General features: G+C 40.0%; 1 protein-coding gene across 9 annotated transcripts in view; it reads right to left on the bottom strand.

The window, feature by feature from the left end:
• Positions 1 to 23,623, bottom strand: part of WDR17 (WD repeat domain 17) — a 95,165-nt gene that overhangs the window by 917 nt on the left and 70,625 nt on the right. For 4 of the 9 annotated variants that reach the window (XM_050945308.1, XM_050945309.1, XM_050945305.1 and 1 more), the window contains 13 exons: positions 22,055 to 22,210; positions 20,833 to 20,897; positions 19,526 to 19,658; positions 17,494 to 17,582; positions 15,289 to 15,388; positions 14,004 to 14,143; positions 9,654 to 9,674; positions 8,064 to 8,175; positions 6,857 to 6,998; positions 6,650 to 6,752; positions 3,074 to 3,175; positions 1,755 to 1,853; positions 1,355 to 1,538 (listed from right to left, as the gene is read on the bottom strand). In XM_050945308.1, the coding sequence (XP_050801265.1) occupies positions 1,355 to 1,538; positions 1,755 to 1,853; positions 3,074 to 3,175; positions 6,650 to 6,752; positions 6,857 to 6,998; positions 8,064 to 8,175; positions 9,654 to 9,674; positions 14,004 to 14,143; positions 15,289 to 15,388; positions 17,494 to 17,582; positions 19,526 to 19,658; positions 20,833 to 20,897; positions 22,055 to 22,210 (1,446 nt within the window). Of the gene's footprint in view, positions 1 to 1,354; positions 1,539 to 1,754; positions 1,854 to 3,073; positions 3,176 to 6,649; positions 6,753 to 6,856; positions 6,999 to 8,063; positions 8,205 to 8,773; positions 8,778 to 9,653; positions 9,675 to 14,003; positions 14,144 to 15,288; positions 15,389 to 17,493; positions 17,583 to 19,525; positions 19,659 to 20,832; positions 20,898 to 22,054; positions 22,211 to 23,623 lie in introns of those variants that run through there. The other 5 variants (XM_050945306.1, XM_050945312.1, XM_050945313.1 and 2 more) reach the window with 4 other exon arrangements.

The raw sequence follows: 23,623 nt of genomic DNA, 5'->3' as shown, positions 1-23,623 counted from the left end.
AATATATATTAAATACTTTGATCACAAAGCACTGTATAAGCGATAAATGTAATTGAAAGCTGATAATCGTGTTTGAAAGTGTATCCTTTATATTATTTAATTATGGGGAAAAGATGAGAACTGTCCTCTGAAGGATCACCGATGTATGTTTTTAATTCATGTAATGGCTCCTGGGTACTATAGTGGTTAGCACTCTAGAAATGCATATTATAACACATATTTCCAACACATTAAGGACAGTGTGAAGTCTAAAATAAAACTTTTAAATTGTTTTCAAGTCAAACCATGGTGAGGTTGGCAATAGATCACATATATTAAAACAGAGCATATGCTAAGACGGGGTGGGCAAACTTTTTGGTCTGAGGGCCACATCTGGGTGGGGAAAATGCATGCAGAGCCATGAATGTAGGGCTGGGGCAGGAGATTGGGGTGCAGGAAGGGTGCGGTGTGCAGGAAAGGGTTCAGGGCAAGGGGTTGGAGCAGAGGAGGGGTGTGGGGTGTATGGGGGACTCAGGAGGGTGTTGGGGTGCACGAGGGGTGCGTGGTGCGGCAGGGGGCTCAGGGCAGGGAGTTAGGGTGTGGGCTCCAGCCTAGTGCTGCTTACCTGGAGTGGCTCCCCAGGTGGCAGCAGCACGCAGCGGGGCTCAGGCAGGATGCCTGCTCTGGTCTTGCGTCGCTGCTGGAAGCGTCCGGCACCACATTCCTCCGGCCCGTGGGGAGGGCAGAGGGCTCTGTGCACTGCCCTCGCCTGTGGGTACCTCCCCCGAAGCTCCCATTGGCCGTGGTTCCCCGTTCCCAGCTAATGGGAGCTGCAGGAGGTGGTGCCTGCAGGCGATGACAGCACACACAGCCCTCTGCCCCCTCACTCCCAGGGGCCGCAGGGATGTGGTGCCAGCCACTTCTGGGAGTGGCGTGGGGCCCGTGGTGCCACAGCAATGGCAATCCTGCGGGCTAGATCCAAAGCCCTGATAGGCCCGCAGGCCGTAGTTTGCCCACTCCTATGATAAGAGAAATTTCTATTCCTTATACAGACTAAAAACTTTTGACTGCTCCAATTGGGGATTTCAAACATTTTTTCTTCCTGAAATTTTTCTTTTCTGTATAGCCTACTGTAGTTAAGAACAGTGTGCTCCAAGGCAAAATGGCAGCTTTTGCCATTGCAGGGTACTCAAGAGCAATATTCCAACTTTCCCCTTCTTCCTCAGAGGTTTTCTCTGAGAATGCTGCAAGCCTCAACTATTTTCAATTTTTAATCAGTCTCTTCACTTGAAAACAATTGGTTTGACTGTCTTTAAAGTAACTGTTATTTTATTAAGTGTTCCAAAAAGAGCACTCAGGCTCCATAAAATGGTACCTGTATCCTTAACCCTGTCAAACAAGAAGTGTGAACATCTGAGTGACTAGGAAGATTAGACCCAGTGACGTAATCTGGTCCAATAATTCCTTTAAGAGGCTCTTCTTTTATTCGTGATACTAATGTTGAATAAACCATTCTCTGTGATTCGGATGGAGGAGTATATGACAATTCATCAGTAGATCTGTGAGTAAAATATATTTCATTTTAAGCTATGCGTTTCCATTTGCAGTATACCTCAAGATGCACAAAAACAATTATTTCAAAATGAAGTATCTTAATTTTTACAAAAATTGATATATTCATATTCTACAAAGAAAAAATGGGATAAAACATTTTATTTACAATGAGCATATTTAAATCATAGTAATTTAATTATGACTTTATGTTTCACACGTACTTGTTGGCTAACTGAGTACAAGCTCTCCAAGCATCTAGTTCCTCAGAAAGCTGTTCAATTTTCAAGGGTACAGATACCTCCCGTCGTTTTAAAAGCTGACTAAAAAAAAAAATTAAAAACTAATTAAAATATCTTCCCACAGAAAAAAATTAAATCAAGAAAATATACATTGCTAGAATTGAAGGGAAAAGAAGTTAGAAATTGGCAATATGAATCTGTCTGAGTAAATGTTGAATTGACCATAAAATTGTATATTTTTGCTAACTACTAGAGTTAAATTTAGGAATTATTAGTTTTTAAATTTCCACATATAATTATCTTGATTTAACTGCAGAGTTTTCCTTTGAAGCCTATTTTTAAGGCTATGTATGCTTCTTTTTTAAATAACAGTTATTGAATCTGATAGGAATTGTGTGCCTTGATACGGATTACTGACCGGTGTATGCTGAAATGATAAATACAATATCTGAGGATGCAGGAGGGCTAAGTGGATGAGTATAATGTGATTTAGCACAATATATGAAACAACCTTGTCTTGTCTGAGTACATGTGGAAATAGGAATTTTCAGAAAACTAACACTGCACCTAATTTTACATAAATCAGAGCAAGAATCAAGAGACAGCTTTTCGGTTTACTCAGTCCCTGATTCTACAAGCATGCATGTACTTATGTTTAAGCATATATACAGAGCCATTTGACTTTACTGAGACATCTCGTATGCTTATGTGCTTTGTTGGATTGGAGCATAAAAGCTACGAGGTCAGATTGTGGTGGATTTTATAGGTCTTGCAGGCTCAGTCTAAAGAAATACAGCTTTAGAGGGTCCTTGTTCTCCTGACCCCTACATGGATTCTGTGAGTCCCAGGATGCCTCAAAGCTTGATGTGTTAAGTGTCACAAATAGATTATTACAAAGCTATTTTTCCTTAGCTTCTTTTTTCTCTTATAAAATTCTCTTATTATTTCCCAAATCAATTTCAGTCAAATAAAATTATAAAGTACAATTGATAACTTATGATAAAGCAAGGAGAAGACCTAGAATATCTATCTGTTTATGAAAAACAATCTTTTCTTTCAGGACCACACAGTTTGACTGAGGCCCAAATTCTGCTTTCAGGCTGACCTTGTGCCTGTGCGATACAGGAAGCCAATGGAGCTCTGGGTGAGCATAAGAGTACATCCACATGAGCTCATTGTAGGAATGGGACTTTAGATTGATAAGCTTCTGGGGGCAGGGGCTCTCTCTTACTATGTATCATAATCCCGACCAAGGCTCCTGGGTGATACTGCAATGCAAGTAGGTATATAATTAATATTACCTTGTGTATTCATAAAGTGCAGGTACAATGCTAGCATACTGTCTTCTAATAGCAAGTAAAGCACCAGCATAACCGGACAATATCAGCAGCTCATTCCGAACTCTAAAAATAGAAAAAGATCAAAAGTAATCAGAGTTTTCAATCATCTGTAGAAACTTTAAACAGACTATTACTCTACTAAATAATTTAAAATATTGCTTGATATGTGAATTTCTGTAGGGAATGTGTGTGCTGCCTGGTTGATTACTTTTAAGTTCTAAACCAGATAACTGTAAACTACACTTCATCTGCTCAACACTGATTCCATTTATTGATTTTTAATTTTTCTTATGCTTCAGAATAAAAAGTGCCACGCATGGACTCTGAGCATTTTCAGTTATTTAAAATAAACTCAAGTACGATTTCAGCCAGCTCACTCCTTTCAGCAAACTGCAGCTCCACATACAAACAATATCATCCCCACATATTAGCCAGTACTACAGTCTTCTCCTCAAAAGCAGGGGCCATGGTTATAGGGCAAGTTGCACTTTAGATCCCTTTTAGTTCCTCTTGGTTCATCCCTTCGGTGACAGGCCTGGCTCCCCTGCACCTGTCTCCAGGGTAGAATCCAGTGTTCCAATCACTTTGGAACTGGATCTCTGGATTGCAGCATCTGTTTCTCAAGAGTGTTGTTTGAGCATTGGCCTGCTAAACCCAGGGTTGTGAGTTCAATCCCTGATGGGGCTATTTGGGGATTGGCCCTGCTTTGAGCAGGGGGTTGGACTAGATGATCTCCTGAGGTCCCTTCCAACACTAATAATCTATGATACTCATGAACATGACAGGGTCAACTGGGTTTGGCACCTGTAAACCCTTTACCTCCAGGAGCCTGCAACAGCAGCCAATAAAAGTGATAAAAACTGCTTCTTCGAAAGAAAGCATAACATATTCATTCACTCAAAAGGTACAGATTATGCAGAGCAAAGGGTAAAAACGAAGGCCTATATGTCTATTTCCCCTTACCTAGATCTTAACATTTCCTTACAAGCTTTGATAAATTCATTAATCTCTGAGTTAGGAGAAATAGCCTGCTTGCTGCAGCTTCTCTCTCTCTCTCTATCAGAGACTCTCCACCAGGCAGCCTTTGATATCTCACACCTCCCCTTCTATGTTCCACCAGGGTCTTTTAGACCAGTGTTGTTCAATGACGAGTCCGTGGACCAACGCCAGTCCCTAAAATCTCCCTGGCACAGTTTAGAAAGGGCGCAAGATGGTCCCTGGCATCAAAAAGGTTGAGAAACACTGTTTTAGAGTATGTCTACACTACAATAAGACTCCTGAGGCTCAGGCTGTGGGACCCTCCCACCTTGCAGGGTCCCAGACCCCATGCTCTATTCTGAGCCTGAACATCTACCACTGCAATTTTATAGCCCCGCAGCCGAAGCCCTGCAAGCCTGTCAGCTGCCACAGGCCAGCTGTGGGTGTCTGATTGCAGCATAGACAAACTCTTAAAGGTTTAGTATCCCCTTTGATTGTAGGCTAAGATCTGGGAAATGTAATCCTGGCTAGCCTGGATCGAGGTGTACAGGGCCATTCCCCAATTAATAGCTTCTCCCATTATTCCCTTAAGGAGCCTTTTCTCTGTCAGTGTTTTGTTTCCTATTTGCTTCCCCCCACAAAAGCCTCCTCTGATTTTATGCAGTCAGGCACGATAATGTCAGTTAGGCAAACTGAATGTATTATATCCTATATATAACCAGTAATAAAAAACTCCCTCATTCTCTAAACCAAGCAAAACATTTAGGCTTTGTCTACACTACTTTGCTTTTAGCGACGCGGCTGTGTCACTAAAAATCGGGCAGTGTAAACGCTGTTTGTTGGCACTTTTGCCATAAAATACTTCCACCTCTAGGAGTGAGGTTCACATTGTCGACAGGAGAGCACTTCTGCCAACAACGAGCTGTTTACACTGCCACTTTGGGGTGGGGGGGGCAGGGCGGCTTTTTAAGCACCTGTGAACGACAAAAGTTTTGTCATTCAATTGGCAGTGTAGACAAAGCCTAGGCACTGCAGCGTACTCCTTAAATCCTTAAACCCAGGCATTTCAGACCAGCAGCAGGAGGGCATATCAGAGCTCTGGGGCTCTTATGGAGAATGCTCTCTCTGTTATGCAGAGGAGGATTTACCATAAGTGTCTCTAGTGATCATGATTGCAACAGTGGCTTTGTCTACACTGGCAAGTGAATGACAAAACTTTTGTCATTTGTTCAAAGGTGTTAAGAAAACATCCCTCCCCCGCCCCGAAAAACAAAAGTTTTGTTGAGGAAAAGCACCGGTGTGAAGAGTGCTTTGTTGGCAGGAGCACTCTTTAGTCATTGCATTAGTCATTGGCCACTGCATTAGTCATTGGCTCTGCACTCTTTAGTCATTGCATTAGTCATTGGCACTGCATTAGTCATTGGCCATTTAAGGCTTTATAAGTTCAAGCCAACACCTTAAAATCTATCTGCAGAGCCACGTGCTCTCTACAGAATGGCCTAGTTATCAACCGGACAGCTACCTTCTGCACCAGTTCCAGCAGCCTATTCAGTTTGTTTCTCTCAACCTACCAGCATCACCTGTCTTGCCTGGATTGAGTCTCAGCCAGCTTGCTCTCATCCATGCCTCAATTTCACCTATACACTGCATTAGTCTCTAAACAGCTCCAGCTTGGTCATTTGAATTGGAGACATAAATCTTACAGTCATTAGCCTGAAAATTATGCCATCTGAGTCTCTTCACTAACTCCTTTAATAGGCCAGATATACACATTGATACAAGAGGGGCAATAAGATGGAATCCTGCAGGACCCTACATGAGAGTGCCCTTACAGTTGACAAATAATTGCCTATTACAACTCTTTTCTTCTCAGCTAGAAAAAGCAACCTCCACCCAGCTATTTCTGCCTGAGACGAAAGATGGGTCAGCAACACTTCATGATCAGCAGTTTCAAAGGCAGCGGACATATCTAAAAGTCAGCAAGAATACCTGACCATTGTTACCACAAAGGGAAAATTAAATGCAAAAAGTGCAGCCTGTGTACTAAACCCAGGTTTATGCTCATTTTGACTACAGTGTCAAGGAGTTCTGAGGAAGCTGGATACTTTGATAGTGGTCTCACCACAATCTTCTCAATAACTACCCAAAATAGGGAATGCATAGGTTGTGGCCTGAAGTTCTCACACCACCTTCATCAATTTAGTGAAACTCAACCAGAAAAGATCTTGCATTTGTCCCTTCAAGATCCTGCTCTGCAACTACAGATGCAGATAGGCTGGCATTAATCCGAATTTAGGACCTAACCTTCAGTCCCAACATTTGCAAAAACACCCATTGGCTCAAAGGAAGTTTGCCCATGTTAGGGCTGATGGATTAGATCATATAGTTGTATTTGTTATTTTTATTAAGATGGGTAAGCTGAGAGCTACGTTGTAAAGATATGCAAGTGATTGCTAGCTGCAGGAAAGAAGTAGAACACATGACTGAAAACAAGGAGAAAGAGTAATCTTTACAAAAAGAGGGAAGGCTTAGTTTTATAGTCATGGGAAACATACTCACTCACTACATTTATGCAGCACTAATCTTTCAGTGCGTATATAGCTTAGAAGATCAAGAAAGGGACATACTGAATCCAAAGTCCAATCTGAGCTACTAATTTGTTCTGTTGAAAAATACAAACAAAAAATGAAAATGGTAAATACCAACGCAGAAAGAAGCCAAACAAATGACTATATTTAGATCAGGTTCTTCCATTCACAAGCCTACCTTTAATATATTGAATGCCAAGAGGAAGGGCTTTTTCTGGTTCTGTACTTAACAAATAGTATTTTATGGTTTCAAATATGTCTCCATTTGCCTGAGCAGTCTCTGCTAGCTGCATACATTCTTCTACACCTGGTAGATTACACTGGAAAACAAAGGTTTTACACAAGAAATAAATAGTTTTGTTTGAACATGGTAAGGTTCAAGAAACTAGGGACGTTCTCATAAAGCATAACAAAAACAGATTTTCTCTGATATGAAGAAAAGATCATTCTCTTTATCTAAAGGTAATAAAGATTTTTTCACAGATATGTATCACTAGGAGAGTTCACTTTGATCCCCTCTACAGGGGTTCACACTGGTAAAGTCAGTACGCCAAATGTCTGGTGAATGTCAGCTTTGGCATCTAAGAACTTTGTGCAGTCTTTCTGTGGCAAACCCATTGTTTAAGAAGTCACTAGATGAGCAGTTCGCGTCAAAAGTAAAGCAGTCAGAAGAAGGAGACTCTTCCAGGATACAGAGGAAGTCTGCCAGGCAAAGAAGCCAGTGGGCACCAGATGAAGTACCACAGAGATCAGGGTAGTGGGGGAAGGAGGGATTCTTTAATATGACTTCAGAGAGAAGGGGACTATAAGCCCTATTTACAAGCGACTCTTATGACCATGAGCAATTGGAAACATTCTACCCTGGGGGGAATCCAGATTCTTATAGACAGAGGATCTGGCCTTAGTTTGCTACTGCACACATAATAAGAACAGCCACCGCCAACCTCTTACCATCAGCAGATTTCCAAGTGCTTTATAGAGGAGGTAAATCTCATTATTCTCATTTTATAAATGTGGAAACTGAGACAGAGAGAAGTGAACATGATTTACCCACAGTCACCCAGCAGCAGAGCTGGGAATAGAACCTATGTCTCCTGAGTCCCAGTCCAGTCTGATGGTCACTACATCAAGCTCCCTTTATAGCATACCAGAAACCAAATACACATTTCTTATTGTGCATAAACTGATAGTAAAAGCCTTATGCAGATTAAACACAGAACAAAAATGGATATGAGAGATGATAATACAAAATACTATTAATATACAAAATAATATTCATAAGTGTTATGAATTTATCTACATATTAAGAAACAAATTGATACATAACCTCATTTTACTATTTAAGTAAAGGTTTGTTTTTATTAATAAAGGTCCCTTAAATGTACCTTTTCATGTAGGTCATTTATCTCTGCTGTGGATCCAGGATAGAAAGCACATAGCTTTACTAACTGTAGTTCATTATTGGGAGTCATCATGAGAAGATCTGCTGCCAAGTCCCTGTGCAAACAGAAAATATGGCAGTCACACTCAATGACATGTAATGGTGGAGATGCAGTGTCAGAGGTAGGACTGTTTCTTTACACTCGCTTTTCCTCTTACACTGAAGAAATATGTATTGTTGCTTGGGAAATGGAAAAGGGGGGATCAGTCCAGTAATAACAGCTTATGAGGAGAGAACTGCCTCTTTTTGCCTTAGTTCAACTCCAGGCAGTTGGTAAGGTGCAAAGCTCCCAGAACTTCATGAAATCAACATTAGTCAGCACTAAAACTCACTGAAAAGTGTCTTGTAATTACAAGATGGGATTTCAAAACACAGAGCAAGGATACATTTTCAGCCCACTGCAGACGGATTTGCCATTTACGAGAATCTCACTGCTGAAAATACATCCTCTATTATTTTTACTTCATCTCATGTAAACAAAAAACTCATAAGGAATATTTATTTGAGAAATAATTAACACAGCAATATTTTTAAACAGTTATTTTATTTAGTGCCCAATACTTCCTTATCCTGGCTCCTATTCTTTCCCCAGTGTTCTGTGCCTATTCCTTGCACCACTACAAGCACCAAATAGGCACTACTCCAGGTTTGAACAACACTTCACTTGTTACCCAGGGAATGTAGCTGTTAGCCATAAAATTTAGCCTCTTCATCAGCACAGCTATCTCTAACTGATGTTCCTGAGTCTACGATCCCCACATTTGTTTTGCCAGTAACTGCAATTATTCATTAATTAGGCCAGGACTGAATACACAGGAACAGAAGCAGGAGTGACACCTATGGGAAATATGGGAAAAAGCACAATTTAGCCTCAAGCAAATGCAGATTGAGGCCATTCTCCACACACACACTTCCACAGAACATCAAGTATATGTTTGGACTGTTACCATCAGCCAAAGAGCATAATGCACCTGGAGGTGAAGCAAGGGTGCCCTGCATTCCCTGTACTCTAACATATATTGGAGAAAAGGGCCATTTTGGTTCAAATGCTCCTCAAATGGGCTGCAATGCCTTCTTGTTGAATTTTGGCACTATATACTTTAATGGGAATAGGGAGGCTGGCATGTCCTAGTCATTATTCTGCCATTTTCTTATCACTCCCTTCCAGTGACGGGTGCTTTTTCTTTTCCAGCTCTACTTGATTTAGAATAGTTCCAATACCTTTAAGATAGATCCCTAAATATGCATTCAGTTAAAAACAGACAGACAGAGTGATACAAATCCCCATATTTTTATTCTTCTAGTTTGTTTACTCTTCACTTGCAGAGTTTATGTGGTCACTTGGAAATGTCAGTGAATTGTTGCTTTGCAAACAACTTCTGCCCATCTACTATTCTTCAAAATATTTATATACATATTTTATCAATACTAGAAAAAAACCCCAAAGAACATAGTTTAAGGTTATTTTTAGTCTGTGCCTAAATTATATTCAATGGATTTTTTAGAATCTCTCTCTTTAGAAACAACAAAGTACCTGTATCCAAGAGACGGAAAGCTAAAAGGAAGATATTGAAACAGTAATGAGCAAAAAAAATATTTTGTTTTGTTTACTAAATATGGGACAAATTAATGAATAAACAGCACTACCACTCCAACGAGAATATAAATTTGGCTTTGGGAAACAGCAGCAGCAAATTATACCAACGGCTTGATTCTAACCCCTGTTGCAAAACTAAATCAACAAGCTATTTGGAATATCAGGTTGTGCCATTCAACATATAATAGCTAATTTTCCAAGATACACAGAAGCCATATCCAGAATACAACCTTTGTGGGATCCTGAAATGGCTTTCAAGATCAGTTCCTAAAAACTGTTTCCATAACATGGCTTTGCTGGCATGTACTGGCCTAAGTAGTTAGGGAAAAACGTTTAAAAAAAGCTGGTAGAAGTTAGTTGAGACCATACATTGAAAATCACTGTTTAAAACAAAGATTTCTGTCATCCAAAACTGTTACCTGAAATGTTTTTCAAGAACCAATCTTGAAAAGAAATTAAGGATCTAGCAAAAAATAGTGCAGCTGAGGCCAGTGAAGTAGGAGTTAAGCTTTCAATAAATAAATATTATTAGGATTCATCTAAGGGAAAGAAGTGCCATTTAGGAGTGGTAGGAGGTGACAGGCACAAACCAAAACTAAGCTGACATTATCAAACATTCAAAATAATTTTCCCAATATATTTTGTGTTTGTTTTTGAGAGAATATCACTGGACGAATGTATAGCGAAATGTTCCATCAATAACCTCTTTCATTGTCAGTTAATCAGGGTTCTTCCAGTATTCTGAGAAATGCACTATAGCAAAATAAGAGTGTTTCAGAATAGTGGGTATTTCTAAATTTAGATTGGGTTACAGAAAAGTAAAGATTTCTAATGGTAAAGGGAGTTCCATATATGTTAGAGAAGCCAGGATTTCTGCTTCTCTCTATAATGAGCATAGCATAGGTACACCTATACCCCGATATAACACAAATTCGGATATAACGCGGTAAAGCAGCACTCCAGAGGGTGGGACCGCGCGCTCCGTCGGATCAAAGCAAGTTCGATATAACGCAGTTTCACCTCTAACGCGGTAAGATATTTTGCCTCCCAAGGACAGGGTAGAGGTGTATTTACTATTGCTATTTTGAAGTATCTGAAAGGGGTGGTGAAGTGTGTCGCAGCAGTCTCTGGCTGAAAATTGGTGCAACAACTGTAAGTCTGAACACTGAGTTTACAAAGACTATACAATGTACACACAACTGTTGTCCCAGGAATATTACAAGCATTGGTTGTATTAACTGGGATGAGGTCTTTAGCTCAATGCAATGGTTTCTTCTAATGGTCTGTCTATATGAACAATTAGATGTGGCAATATGGGTTGTGAATCTACCCTGCTACCCTTCTTTTGTTTAACTGTTCCTGTGTACCCTGCTGACATGCATTAACAGTTTGTTAGAATGCTTTCAGCTAGTTCCATTTCAAAGTAGACTAGATCAAAGTGGGCTAATGAACTGCTAATGTGAATCATCAGGGTCAGGGCCGGCTCCAGGCACCAGCCAAGCAAGCTCGTGCTTGGGGCAGCAGATTCTAAGGGGCGGCATTCCGTACAATCCTAGGGCAGCATGGCCACCCTTTTTTTTTTTTTTTGTTCACTGCTCTGACTGCCCTGTAGGGGGCAGCAGCGCGGAGGATGGGAGCGCCCTACTGGGAGCCACCTGCGTACTCCATCTGCCCCAGCCGGTGCCAGGTCTGCAGCAACCCCAGCAGCCCGCGTCCTTCCCTCCGCACCGACCGGAGCGGCGCAGAGCCCTCTCGGCAGGCAGCGCAGCGGGAGGGGCCGAGTGGTAAGCACCCTCGTTGAAGGAAGCCTTGGCCATCTCCCTTCTCTCTCTCCCTTCCACTCCCTCCCTCTTCCCCCTGCTAGCCGAGGCGCGCACTCCACTGCCTAGGGCACGTTTGCAGTGCAGGGAGTCCCACTAGCCGAATGTTTGCACCCTGGCTCCGGCCGCCCTGCAGGTTTTTTGGTTTTTTTTTTTTTGCTTCACCGCTCCAGCCACCCCGCAGGTTTGTGGGTTTTTTTTTTTTTTTTTGCTTGGGGCGGCAAAAAAGCCAGAACCGGCCCTGATCAGGGTACATACAAAAAGAATGAGAAATACTCGTGGCACCTTAGAGACTGACACATTTATTTGAGCATAAGCTTTCGTGGGCTAAGACCCCTTCATCGGATGCATGCAGTGGAAAATACAATAAGAAGACATATATACACACACAGAGAACATGAAAAAATGGTGTTGCCATACCAACTGTAACGAGAGTAATTAATTACGGTGAACTATTATCCGCAGGAGAAAGAAAATGTGTAGTGATAATCAGGATGGCCCATTTCCAACAGATGACAAGAAGGTTTGAGTAATAGTAGGGGGGAAAATTAGCAGGGGGAAACAATTTTTACTTTGTATAATGACCATGCTAATTTTTTCCCCTACTGTTACTCACACCTTCTTATCAGCTGCTGGAAATGGGCCATCCTGATTATCACTACAAATTTTTTTTCTCCTGCTGATAACAGGTCACCTAATAGCTCACCATAATTAAATACTCTCATTACAGTTGGTATGGCAACACCCCTTTTTTCATGTTCTCTGTGTATATATATCTTCCTATTGTATTTTCCACTGCATGCATCCGAAGAAGTGGGTTTTAGCCCAGGAAAGCTTATGCTCAAATAAATCTGTTAGTCTCTAAGGTGCCACAAGTACTCCTGTTCTTTTTGCTGATACAGACTAACACTGCTGCCACTCTGAAACCTATCATCAGGGTACATACAGTTAGACCTCAGCAGGTGAGTGCAGAATAGATTTACAGCCTCAGCTTTGTAGCAGTCTAATTGTTTGTGTAGACAACCCCTAAGTGTGCATGGGAAAGTTACAAGTGTTAGACTTGTACCATTTCATCTATCTTCCTAACTCTGTCTGCAGTGTTGCCTATTCACAATTTACACAAAAGCAACTGTGCCCACAATGATGGTGCGTCCTACAGAATAAGAATCACCAGGAATCTCAGAATGCAGAGATTCAACTACAATTTGATGCGTCGCATGTGGACATGCCAGATCAGTTTTGTCAAAATTTTTGCTGTGCTGACATGCCAAGCCATTGTAAAGACAAGAGCCATAAACCAATCATTTTATGCAATCAATGTTCCTGCAATGATTTCCTTGGTTAAACTAGACCTACTCTTCTGTGGAAAGGAGCTCAACTAGGCTACTCTTGGTGTCTCTCTAACTGGGTGATCAAATACCAACTTTGATCACAAAACTAAAACTTAGATCCTTTTAAAAACAGATTGACTGTCCCATATTAATTCCTATTTCTCTAAATAGAATACAAATCCTAAAATCATGCCTAACGCTGTTCCTGCACAGGGCATCATCTTTTTCTCCCATTATATGTTGTGCTCTCTATCACAGAACAATAAGCCAAAATTGTACCCTGCCACAGTAAAACCAATGCATGGAGGACAATGTAATACAGGACCTTGTGAAACTTCCGCTGGATGATACAAAGGCATGGCCTCTCCTGGGGGAAGTCAAACAGCAAATCTGTGGGATCTTAATAACTTCTCATCTCTCCTAGCTATATTTCCAGTGCCATACTAAATTACCCCTCTCCCTCCTGGGTGTCTATGCCTTACAATTATTTTAATACCATATCACAATTTTTTTTATCGAATCTGCTGTTCACTCTTCACCTATGGATCGTTTTTGGCCTTACTTCTTCCAAGTGACTTTTGTTAAGTTTCTTCTGCCAAGTGACTATTTTCACTCACTTTTATTAAACTAGTTTTAATTTCTTGATTTGGGGCAAGTGAAGGAGCTTTACCTGTTCAAATACAAGTTAAGAGTTTAGTAATCATTGTGGAAACACTGCATCTGCTTACTTATTTACTGTGTGTGTGTGTGTGTGTGTATGTGTGTTTTCTGAGATTAATGAGGAATTAAGGAACATTTGGGTTCTTTATGCATTACCGGTCTGATACTGCTATTCTTGTTTAAGCAAAACTCCATCTGCCTTTAATAGGTTTGCCTGAATAAAAACTTCAGTATAAGGGCCTATATCTCATTTGGCATACCAGTTCTCCGCATTACATGTTCCAGATCTCACCATCTCTACCTGGTGTATATTAAATGGTATCTCAATTTGTATCTCATTTCTGTCTGAGTCTGTCTTATAGAGCTACAAAGGATTCCAAATGATAGCTTTATTCATATCATCTTATGGACTTCTGTCAGTTATAACAACTGTGTTTCGTTAGAAAAAAATCTTCTTTGGAGTAAGAAATTCTTACCATGTTGTTACTGTCATACATTTTCTTGCTAGTAACTCTAGAGCATAATGTGTTGCTTGCGCTGCACTTTCTCCTAAGACAGTACCCACACTGACTGCCAACTCCAGTTCATTTCCACGAATCAGGTTTGCCATGGCAAGCTTGCTCAATAAGAAAATCATATCAGTAAGTGACACAAGCACTTTTTAGGATTTACTATGACTAGCATGTTACATTCATTTGTGAGATTGCGCTTTCTACAGAGTGACAAAACATGCATTAATTAAACTAAAACTTAAAAAGTTCTGCCTCTGAGAGGACTCAATAATTGTCTATCACATATCTCTGTTTTTTTCATGAACAGAACTGCTTTCCTTTGGCCCAAACTCTAACATCATCCTTTGTCCTGCCAAATAGCCTAGAAAACAAATATAAATGAACATTGTTTCAATAGAATCTACTATTGTCAGTTCCCAACAAAGACTGCAGGGGTGGGAGAAGCCATGCTGCCCCCTGCTCCTGAGCCCAGGAGACTTCAGGGTGGAGGTATGAGCTTCCCCATCCTCATCCCACCCTCTCCTTGGGGTAAAGAGCAGCTGAGGTGCCAGCAAGGAGTGCAAAAGATAGCAGAGGCCACAAGACCTTTAAACACTTCTAGTTACGCTGTAACATAGGCACCACCTAATTGTCTGCTTTCTCTCCTCATTGCCCACTATCTTGGAATATATTTCTGTGCAGAGGCCAGAGTGGAAAAAGGACACAATGGTACAGCAATGATGGAGCAAAGGGACAGAGCAAGAGAGAGATGATGGTGATGATTTGAAGTAAAGTAAATTAAAAAACAAATTAACCAAAAATAAATATATTTTTAACATTTTGCATATATGTTGTCTATTACTGTTTGCCTATTTTGCCTATTTAGAGTGCAAGTCTTGTATTTTCCTATATGTTTTCACACCATGTAGCACAATAAGATCCCTGGTCTTACTGGGGCAACACAGCAAATAGTAAACACTAATATTTCGAACTTATATTTAGCCATATAATATTACATAAAATATTTTTTCTTTGCCTAAAATTGATATCCTGGCCACACTGAAGTCATGGGAGTTTTGTTATTGACCTTCATGGGGCCAGGATTTCACTCTATCAATGAAAATGAATAAAAAGTCACACTAAATGCAAATAATATATTTTTAAAATTACATAAATGTAGTCTGTTTTAGTAAATATTCTACGGCTTGCAATATAAAAAATAACCTAATATTGGTCTTCTCCTCTGTACAGAATAAAGAAAAAATATTACCTCAATATTCTCAACAGCTAGATGGCAACACGCTGCAAGCACTGCACGGCCATCCTGGAAATACCACTCTGCCAGTTCTTTACTGACTCTGTGGAGGAGTCTGTAACAACAAAACAGGAAATCTGCAAGAACACTTCTAAAGTTAATAACGAAAGCGCCTGCAATCTTTATAAGTAAGGGACCCGAATGCAGTTGAGCACACTAACAGCTCAACCAGAGAAGTTACTGACTCACTCTATTATGATTATTCATCTCATCAACAGCACTAGACTTCCGCAACATTATCAGACCAACCTATTTTTTGGATCCTGGATTTTGACTGCATCAAAGTGGAGGACTAGAACACACATGTATATTTCCATGTTACTGTAAACCCCTTGGGGTGAAGACCATCTTTTTGTTCTGTGCTTGTTCAGAACCTAGCATGGTTCTGGTCCATGACTAGTGCTCCTCAAGTTATACAAACACTAGGGCTGTCAATTAATCGCAGTTAACTCATGCAATTAACTCAAAAAAATTAATCGCGATTTAATCGCAGCTTTAATCGCACTATTAAACTATAGAATAACAATTGAAAGTAGAAGTAGGACTGAGTGGACTTGTAGGCTCTAAAATTTTACACTGTTTTGGTTTTGAGTGCAGTTATGTAACAAAAATATCTACATTTGTAAGTTGCACCTTCACCATTAAGAGATTGCACTACAGTACTTGTATGAAGTGAATTGAAAAATACTATTTCTTTTGTTTATCATTTTACAGTGCAAATACTTGTAACCAAAAATAAATATAAAGTGAGCACTGTGAACTTCGTACTGTGTTGTAATTGAAAGCAATATATTTGAAAATGTAGAAAACATCCAAAAAATTTAAATAAATGGTATTCTGTTATTGTTTAGTGTGATTAATCACAATTAATATTTTTAATAATGTGATTAATCATTATTAATTTTTAATCACTTGAGAACCCTAAAAAATACTAAGTACTACTACTAATAAGCACCTGCGCATTTACAGGATGCTGATTTTACTATGTGCACATCAATACATAGCTGTACATTTGTCCTCAGAATTGGAGCAACAGCACTACACTTTTCAAAGGTCACTCACTGTGTACGTGCCAAATTTACCTGATCATCCATCTGCTTGCTCAAAAACCTGATTACGAAAATCATATAACTGCACAAGCAAACAGATACTTGTGCTTGCACTTGCACATCCCCAGCTGTGCATGCATTACACGATTAATGTTTTTCAATATAGGTGCAAACATGGGTACATTCATTGTGGACATGTTTGATGGGGAGTCCACCCCACATTCTCCCTGTAGGAGTTAATGGAGGCCAGATAGACCAATAAATCTATTAGGTGGCAGACTGGGAGAATTAAGGCTAAAAGGAAAACCCTAATTAGGGGAAACTCACCTGTACAGGAACAGGTAGGGCTTCTATAAAGCCAGGGAGCTGATAACAGAGGAGTTGCAGGGAAGTGGTCTGTAGTCACTCCCTGGGTGAATGGAGGTTGTTTGGGTAGTGCACAGTTAACTCCTTGGGAGTGGGGAGTTTGGTCGAGCACACCCACACATGAGAGAGAGTAGCAGTAGGGCATGCAGCAAGCAGCAGAAGGGGGCCTTGAACCTGGAAGAGCTGATTCTCCAGAGTGGCTAGGAGCAGACACCAGCTGCAGTGAGTGGACCCTGCGACAGCATGTCAGCTGTCATTATTTGAAAATTTGGCCATTAGTGTCCACTATGTGGCATATTCCTCTTTGGTGAAATGCAGTGTTGCCTTCGGGAGCATGGGAGGAGGGATGTGAAATATAGAAATAATTAACCTGATGATAGTTATTAAAACATATTTTAGTAAAGTTTTAAATGTCATGAAAAGTAAGAAAGTTCTGTTGGTATTAAATAACTCTAAAATGTAGTCATAACTAGCATTTCAAGCCTAATTTTTCTGGAAAAATCCATTTGAAGCCAGGAGTGGACATTCACTAATGAGATCTGTTAATGCAGTAGCAGTTAGTTAATGCAGAATCTGCTAATAATTAAGCATGGGGGGCTACAAATGTCTGTTTCCTAGACTCTACACTACTGGTGTCAAATCCAAATACCAAGACTTCCAGTGTAGTTATTGTCCTTGAGTGCTTTATACTCTGAACTAAAAAATTTATGGAAAAACTTAAGAAGTGACTTCTCTGTAGACTCACTCATTGTAATCTTCCAAATTTCCATCAGGATTTGAAGATCCATTTGAGGCTGAAAGCTGTAAGATTTGCATATTTCCCTCACAAGCTGCCTAGAAACCAACAAATTAATCCATCAAGCATAAAATACTTTTTCAACCAGACAATTTGACACAGAATCCCTTTTGAAACCTGAGGGCAGTAAAGGAAACATTCTAACTAATAAACTAGTTTACAGCAACTCTGTTCCCAGGACCTTCTTAGCCATGCAGGAGAGTAAGAGGAAAAAAGACACCCCACCCACCACCCCACATCCCTTCTGCAGTTGCAGGGGGTTCTCCCACATTTCAGGCCCAAGTAAATATGATTGATGCTCCGTTTCCTAGAAGCAAATGGACAGGAAAAGAATGAAGAATAAGCAGAGCCATGGCTCTGCTCTTCAATACACCTGCCAGCAGAGGTAGATGCCTGTGAAAATTCAGAGCTGCAGGAAATTACTTCCCACCTGGAGTAAGACAGGAGCAGCCCAGGACTCAGTGACAATTCCATCCTGGACTCCACCTAGGGCAATGCAGCTATCTGCCACTACACAGTCAGGACTGAGTCAAAATGCTCAATATAGCCATTAGTGATTTTATTGCTCACAATTGTTATTTGATTAAGCCCTCGAAACAAGAAAGGCCAACAATGCTATGAACTACAGCAAAAGCTTCATGGTGATGTTTCCCAGAGCTAAACAACTAAAAAGATCAATGCTAGCTGTAATGATTTAAGGTTCAAGGAAAATAATTAGGCTGTGCATAAGTATACATCTAAGCTTTTTCCTCAGCAGAATATAATAACTATTGAACAAAAGCAATGTGAACATGGGACTTTAAAAAACAAAACAAAACATGCATCAAAAATTCACAATGATTTAAGCTAAGACCACAAAAGCATTCTAGGGTAGTCAGGCCCAAGATAAAGCCTTAGGGCAATCTTACTTACTTATTTATGCATGTAAGCTCTTTAAAATCAATGGATACCACTTGCAATAAATAAAGCAAGAGAGAGTTGACATTCAGCGGAAAAAATAGGCAAACCATTCTGTCCTCTAAACACCATTTTATAGACACAATCCTACATCCCTTCTGCACCATGAGCTCAAATACAAATTTGGGGTGGCACAAAGAAGGCAAAAATGAGCAACGAATATTTTCAAAGGTGGCCCATTAGTCACACTAAACACATTAACAAAGTCAGATATTTAAAACTGTATATTTTCTGCAATATTCTGAACTTTAGGAGCACATTTTTAGCACTTTGCTTCATAGTTTCATTGATCACATTTGCTATCCTGACTTTTTTTTTTTGTATTTGTTTTGAAAATCCTCTGAAAGACAGGACAGCAATTAGAACAGTGCAGAATTATCGTAACAGAGGACCAATCCTATACCCATTAAAATCAATGGCAGTTTTGTCAATGACTTCCATGTATAAAATCTCCAAATATGAGACCCCTTTCATTGTTTCCAAGTCAGAGTTGGCCAGCTGAATACTTGAGTGACACGTGGGATTGGGATTTTTGGCCATTTAACAGAAGTGCATGTGCCTAACCTATTAAATATACACTCAATCTCAGATTTAATGCTGAAAGGTCATCAATGACTAACTAAATTTACCCCCCTCTCCAAAAGTATTTACTCAATAGCTCAGGGATTCTCAAACTATTTTTGCTGGACCCACCTTTGAAAATACTTCAGGCTGGGATGACAACCCGCCCCCGCCAAAGTGATAGCAAATGATTGTATATACTCATAAGGGTATACTCGTGATATTGCAATCCTTACCTCTGCACTGCTGCTGGTGGTGGCATTGTCTTCAGAGCTGGGTGGTTGGAGAGCGGTGACTGCTGTACCTCTCTCCTCCTCCAGCTTGCTCTCCTCCCGACAATATTTGTTTTATCTCGTGACCCCTAAAACGGCTTGTGACCCCTTTTTGGGTTGGAACCCCAGTTTGAGAAATGCTGCATTAGCTCATGATAAATATGGACCAATATCCATGTCAGCAACAATACCTGTGCAACAAGCAGAGCCTCTTTAAGTTGGCCTCTTGAAGTAAAAAAAGTGACTAGTTTCTCCACATCACCAGTAGCTATGCAGTATGGGATAACATCATCATTTTCCTCCTGAATTAACTGGTCAGCTCTCCTAAATGAAATTAAAAACAACCTGGCTGTTTAGTTTTATTTGGTGTTAGACATATTTATAGCACCCCAGTGGTACATCTAGCAGTAGAAAGATCATTAAAACCGTCTGCCTTGCCAGACTTCAAGAGACATTGGGTGTATCTACACAGCCCAAGGCATCGAGTCTGGTTGACAGCTTTGGGATCATTCCTAAAAATAGCTGTGTAGACAGCACTTTGAAGTTGTGGCTAGGGCTGGAGCTCAGGCTGTGAAGCACCTCCCCTTCCCCACTCTAGGCTTCAGAAGTGGAGCTGCAACCCAAACTGCTATATCTATACAGCTATTTTTAGCATGATAGCACGCAGGGGCAGCTCTATGTATTTTGCCACCCCAAGCACGGCAGGCAGGCAGCTTTCAGTGGCGTGCCTGCGGGAGGTCCGCTGGTAATGCGGATTCGGTGGCATGCCTGCAGGAGGTCCGCCAGTCCCCGGCACTGAATTACTACCGAAGCCGCGGGACGGGTGGACCTCCCGCAGGCAAGCTGCCGAAGGCAGCCTGACTGCCGCCTTCACGGCTACCGGCAGGCCGCCCTCCTGCGGCTTGCTGTCTGGGCACATGCTTGGCGCACTGGTGCCTGGACCCACCCCTGGTAGCATGAATCCAAGTCTGTCAACCCAAGCTCAGCCTCTCACCGCCCCAGGCTGTGTAGATGTATCCCTACAAGCTATACAAGATTCTCCCATGAACACACGACATTAAAAGATTTCAAGCCTCATCACAGATTCTCCCCCAACCCTTAAACTTACTGAATAATATAGTTTTAAACAGGGCCAGCATGACTTCCCGCCACCCTCATTGGCCTGGGATGGTGAACCGCGGCCAGTGGGAGCAGCAGTCCGCCGAACCTGCCAACGTGGCAGGTAAACAAACTGGCCTGGCCCACCAGGGTGCTTACCCTGGCAAGCCGCGTGCCAGAGGTTGCCGACCCCTGTTTTAAAATGTTCCACGTTTTACATATATATATGGAATCCCCACTGAAATCAAGTTTTGATGAACAATAAAAGCAACATCACTGGAATGTTGAAAAAGATGCCAGATGCAGTTTACTTTACTAGTACTGATGATTTATATTTGTCTTGGTCCTTTATTTTATGCATATTATAAGTTACAATTAAGCAATGTGTTTTTAGCCGTACCTTTGCATTAGCTTCTTCCAGTATCTCATAGAAACACCTGGTGCAACTGAGAGTGCTTTGTCCCACTGAAACACAACATGTTGTATATGAAAATTTTATGTTTAGAAATAGTTTCAATTACATGTCTTTTCCATTAAAAATAAAACTGTTGTGATGTAAAAAAAGAACAAAAAAATCTGTTACTTTTTATTTGTAAATTGGATACATTCGTTCTGGAGTAACTAATGCCCAGATTTAAAAAGGTATTGAGGTACGTTCCTAAATAAACAGATAGCCACTTCTGTAAATCCCACCTAAGTGAGTTAGGGCTTTTGTAAATCCAGTTAGGTACCTATGTGCTTTGTTAGAACCTAAATACCCTTGTTAAAAATGTCATGTTCAGTTTCATGTATGCCGTCTCTTCGGGCCAGATTTACAGAGTCACTTTTTCAGAACATAAACACACTTAAAATTTTGTGTCAGTCTTATGGACCATAAATAGGTCACAATTCATGGGATGTTGTGTACTGTACTCCTCAATAATATTGTTTTAGGAGTTATTTTTAAAAATCTATTATTGCACCCATCACCATAATGATGAAATGTAAACATATTACTGTTTTTATAATTTATTTATTTCTCCATAGTAAATGTTCTGTTATTTTATTTATTTATCCAATTTTCTCTTTATTGTTTGCAAAGCTTTCTTAGCAAGATCAGCATTGGACTACACACACACACACACACACACACAAAATTAGCTTTGTTTTAAGCAGATGCATTTCTTATTAGTTACTGAAACTTGGTGAGTGTTTCATTAAGTGCAACAATGACACAATAGGTAAAGCATACCTGAAATGCTATCATGAATTGCCAACCTTACATAGAGCAACTGCTTTTTAACAGGGAACAAATAACCAGGGTTTTGGTTTTAATCAACACTGATGCTATGACACAAAAACATTTCCCTCTTATGAGATATAAAAATAAAACATGCCATTTTAGTTGTCAATACATTTTTGTTTGTACTTCAGTTAAAAGTAATCTGTTCTGAGCAACCCATTTTGTTAACCCTTTGGGTGCTTCCTTAAGCTACGTTTCATTGTAAAGGTTAAAAACATCAAAATTGCAGGAAGATCACTCTTTGCTAGATTTATAACTCTTGTTTTCTCTTATGCAGAGGTAGTATTTATTAGACTTTTCTACTGTATTTAGTTCTTCATTAATTGGTTTAGTACTTTACCTCTCCAAGCTCCACCATAAGTTCACAGTATCTCTGAATTTGTCCCAATCTTAAATGTATTTTCGCTGCTTCCTTTAGCCTTTCCTCCTTGCTAGGTGCACCAATACCTCCTCCAAATTTGGACATTTTTACTGTTGTTAGTTCTTGCGCTTTGGACTGGTAAAGAAAAAAAAGCACTATACTTATTTTTTTCTGATTAATACAATTATTGCTAAGACAAGTATTAAAATCAAATATTTTAATGGTAATATTAAAAGTGCCATTTGAGAAGATAAATAACAGCTTTTTCACTAAAGACCTTAAACACTGAAGAGATTACGTTGAACTATTACATTGCTACACCCATTGCATTAGGGCTAATTAGTTGTATTCATATATTTTTTTCATTCCATTATCCTGATTCATATTTTTTTGGATTATATATATTTTCATTTCATTCCATTCCATTCCTAGACACTTATTTATATCTTATACATATCCATATGCCACCCCATAAAAATCATTACCTTGTATTTTTTGTAAACGCATTAAACACATATTTTGTGAAAATACACACAGAGGGGCGGAGTGATGGTAACTAAGGCCTTTAGTTCTGATCAGAGTATGGAGTTGAATCTAAGTGAGGGTAGGATTATGGTAGGTGGGTTTGCTTTCTGCCCTTGAACCCTCATAACCTGTCATGTCCCATTCCTTCCATGACTATTTATATTTTTAACCATAATGGAGGTAAAGATTTCAGCTATGACTATTAAAAGGAGAAGAGGAATTTTCCCATGTGCTAAGTGTATACAAGAGAAATTTATATAGAGTTAAAATACAAATATCACATTTTGTCTTCACTAATTAAGAGAAATAAGGCAAAAGTGAACTTTTCTAACCCTCCTCCCATATCAATGGCTCTCATTTTATCTCAACTATCAGCCAGTCATAGCTGCACATGCAACAATTTTTGCATTCATGACTTCACAGCACCAACTACTGAAGATGGAGATTGAATCAAATCTTTACAGAAGTGGATAATGCAGGAATTAAGTTCTTGACCCTATGTTATCTAACACTGATTAATGACCTGAAAGAGACCCTTCCAGAGAACAGTTCCATTGCCTGCATTTATTGGTGCTTACAGTTTTCTCAAGAAGCAACAGAATAAAACTGACCTAACTCTTGCCAGTTTCATTGCTCCCTACAATAGTCTCAAATAGCAGCAGTGAAAAAAGTAACAACACTCTACCCAGTTTTTAGTCTGCAGTAGTTTAAGGACACTTAAGAGCAGACAGCATAGTCTGTCTGCAGACTTAGGAGACCAATACTGGGGATGAGTTAACGTTGAAAATGTGAACTGAGTGTATCTACACAACTATAAGGGCTGGATTTTTTTAAGTTTGTAGGGAAAAGTTGAGAGTTTTTCAGAATTTGTTGGCATTTGGTCAGAAAAACTTACTACATGCCATGTTAGTGGAGGTTTCAAGCCCTACTCTCAATTTTTTGTCTTTTTTTCTACAGCTGAGATTTGAATGTGCCTAATTCAAATGTAATTATGGAAGTTTGATCCTGAGGGATATTATGAAG

This window comes from Gopherus flavomarginatus, chromosome 3 (genome assembly GCF_025201925.1).
Source record: "Gopherus flavomarginatus isolate rGopFla2 chromosome 3, rGopFla2.mat.asm, whole genome shotgun sequence".
Taxonomy (NCBI): Eukaryota; Metazoa; Chordata; order Testudines; family Testudinidae; genus Gopherus; species Gopherus flavomarginatus.
Note: the sequence above shows the minus strand (reverse complement) of the source record. Positions and strands in the feature narration are given on the sequence as shown.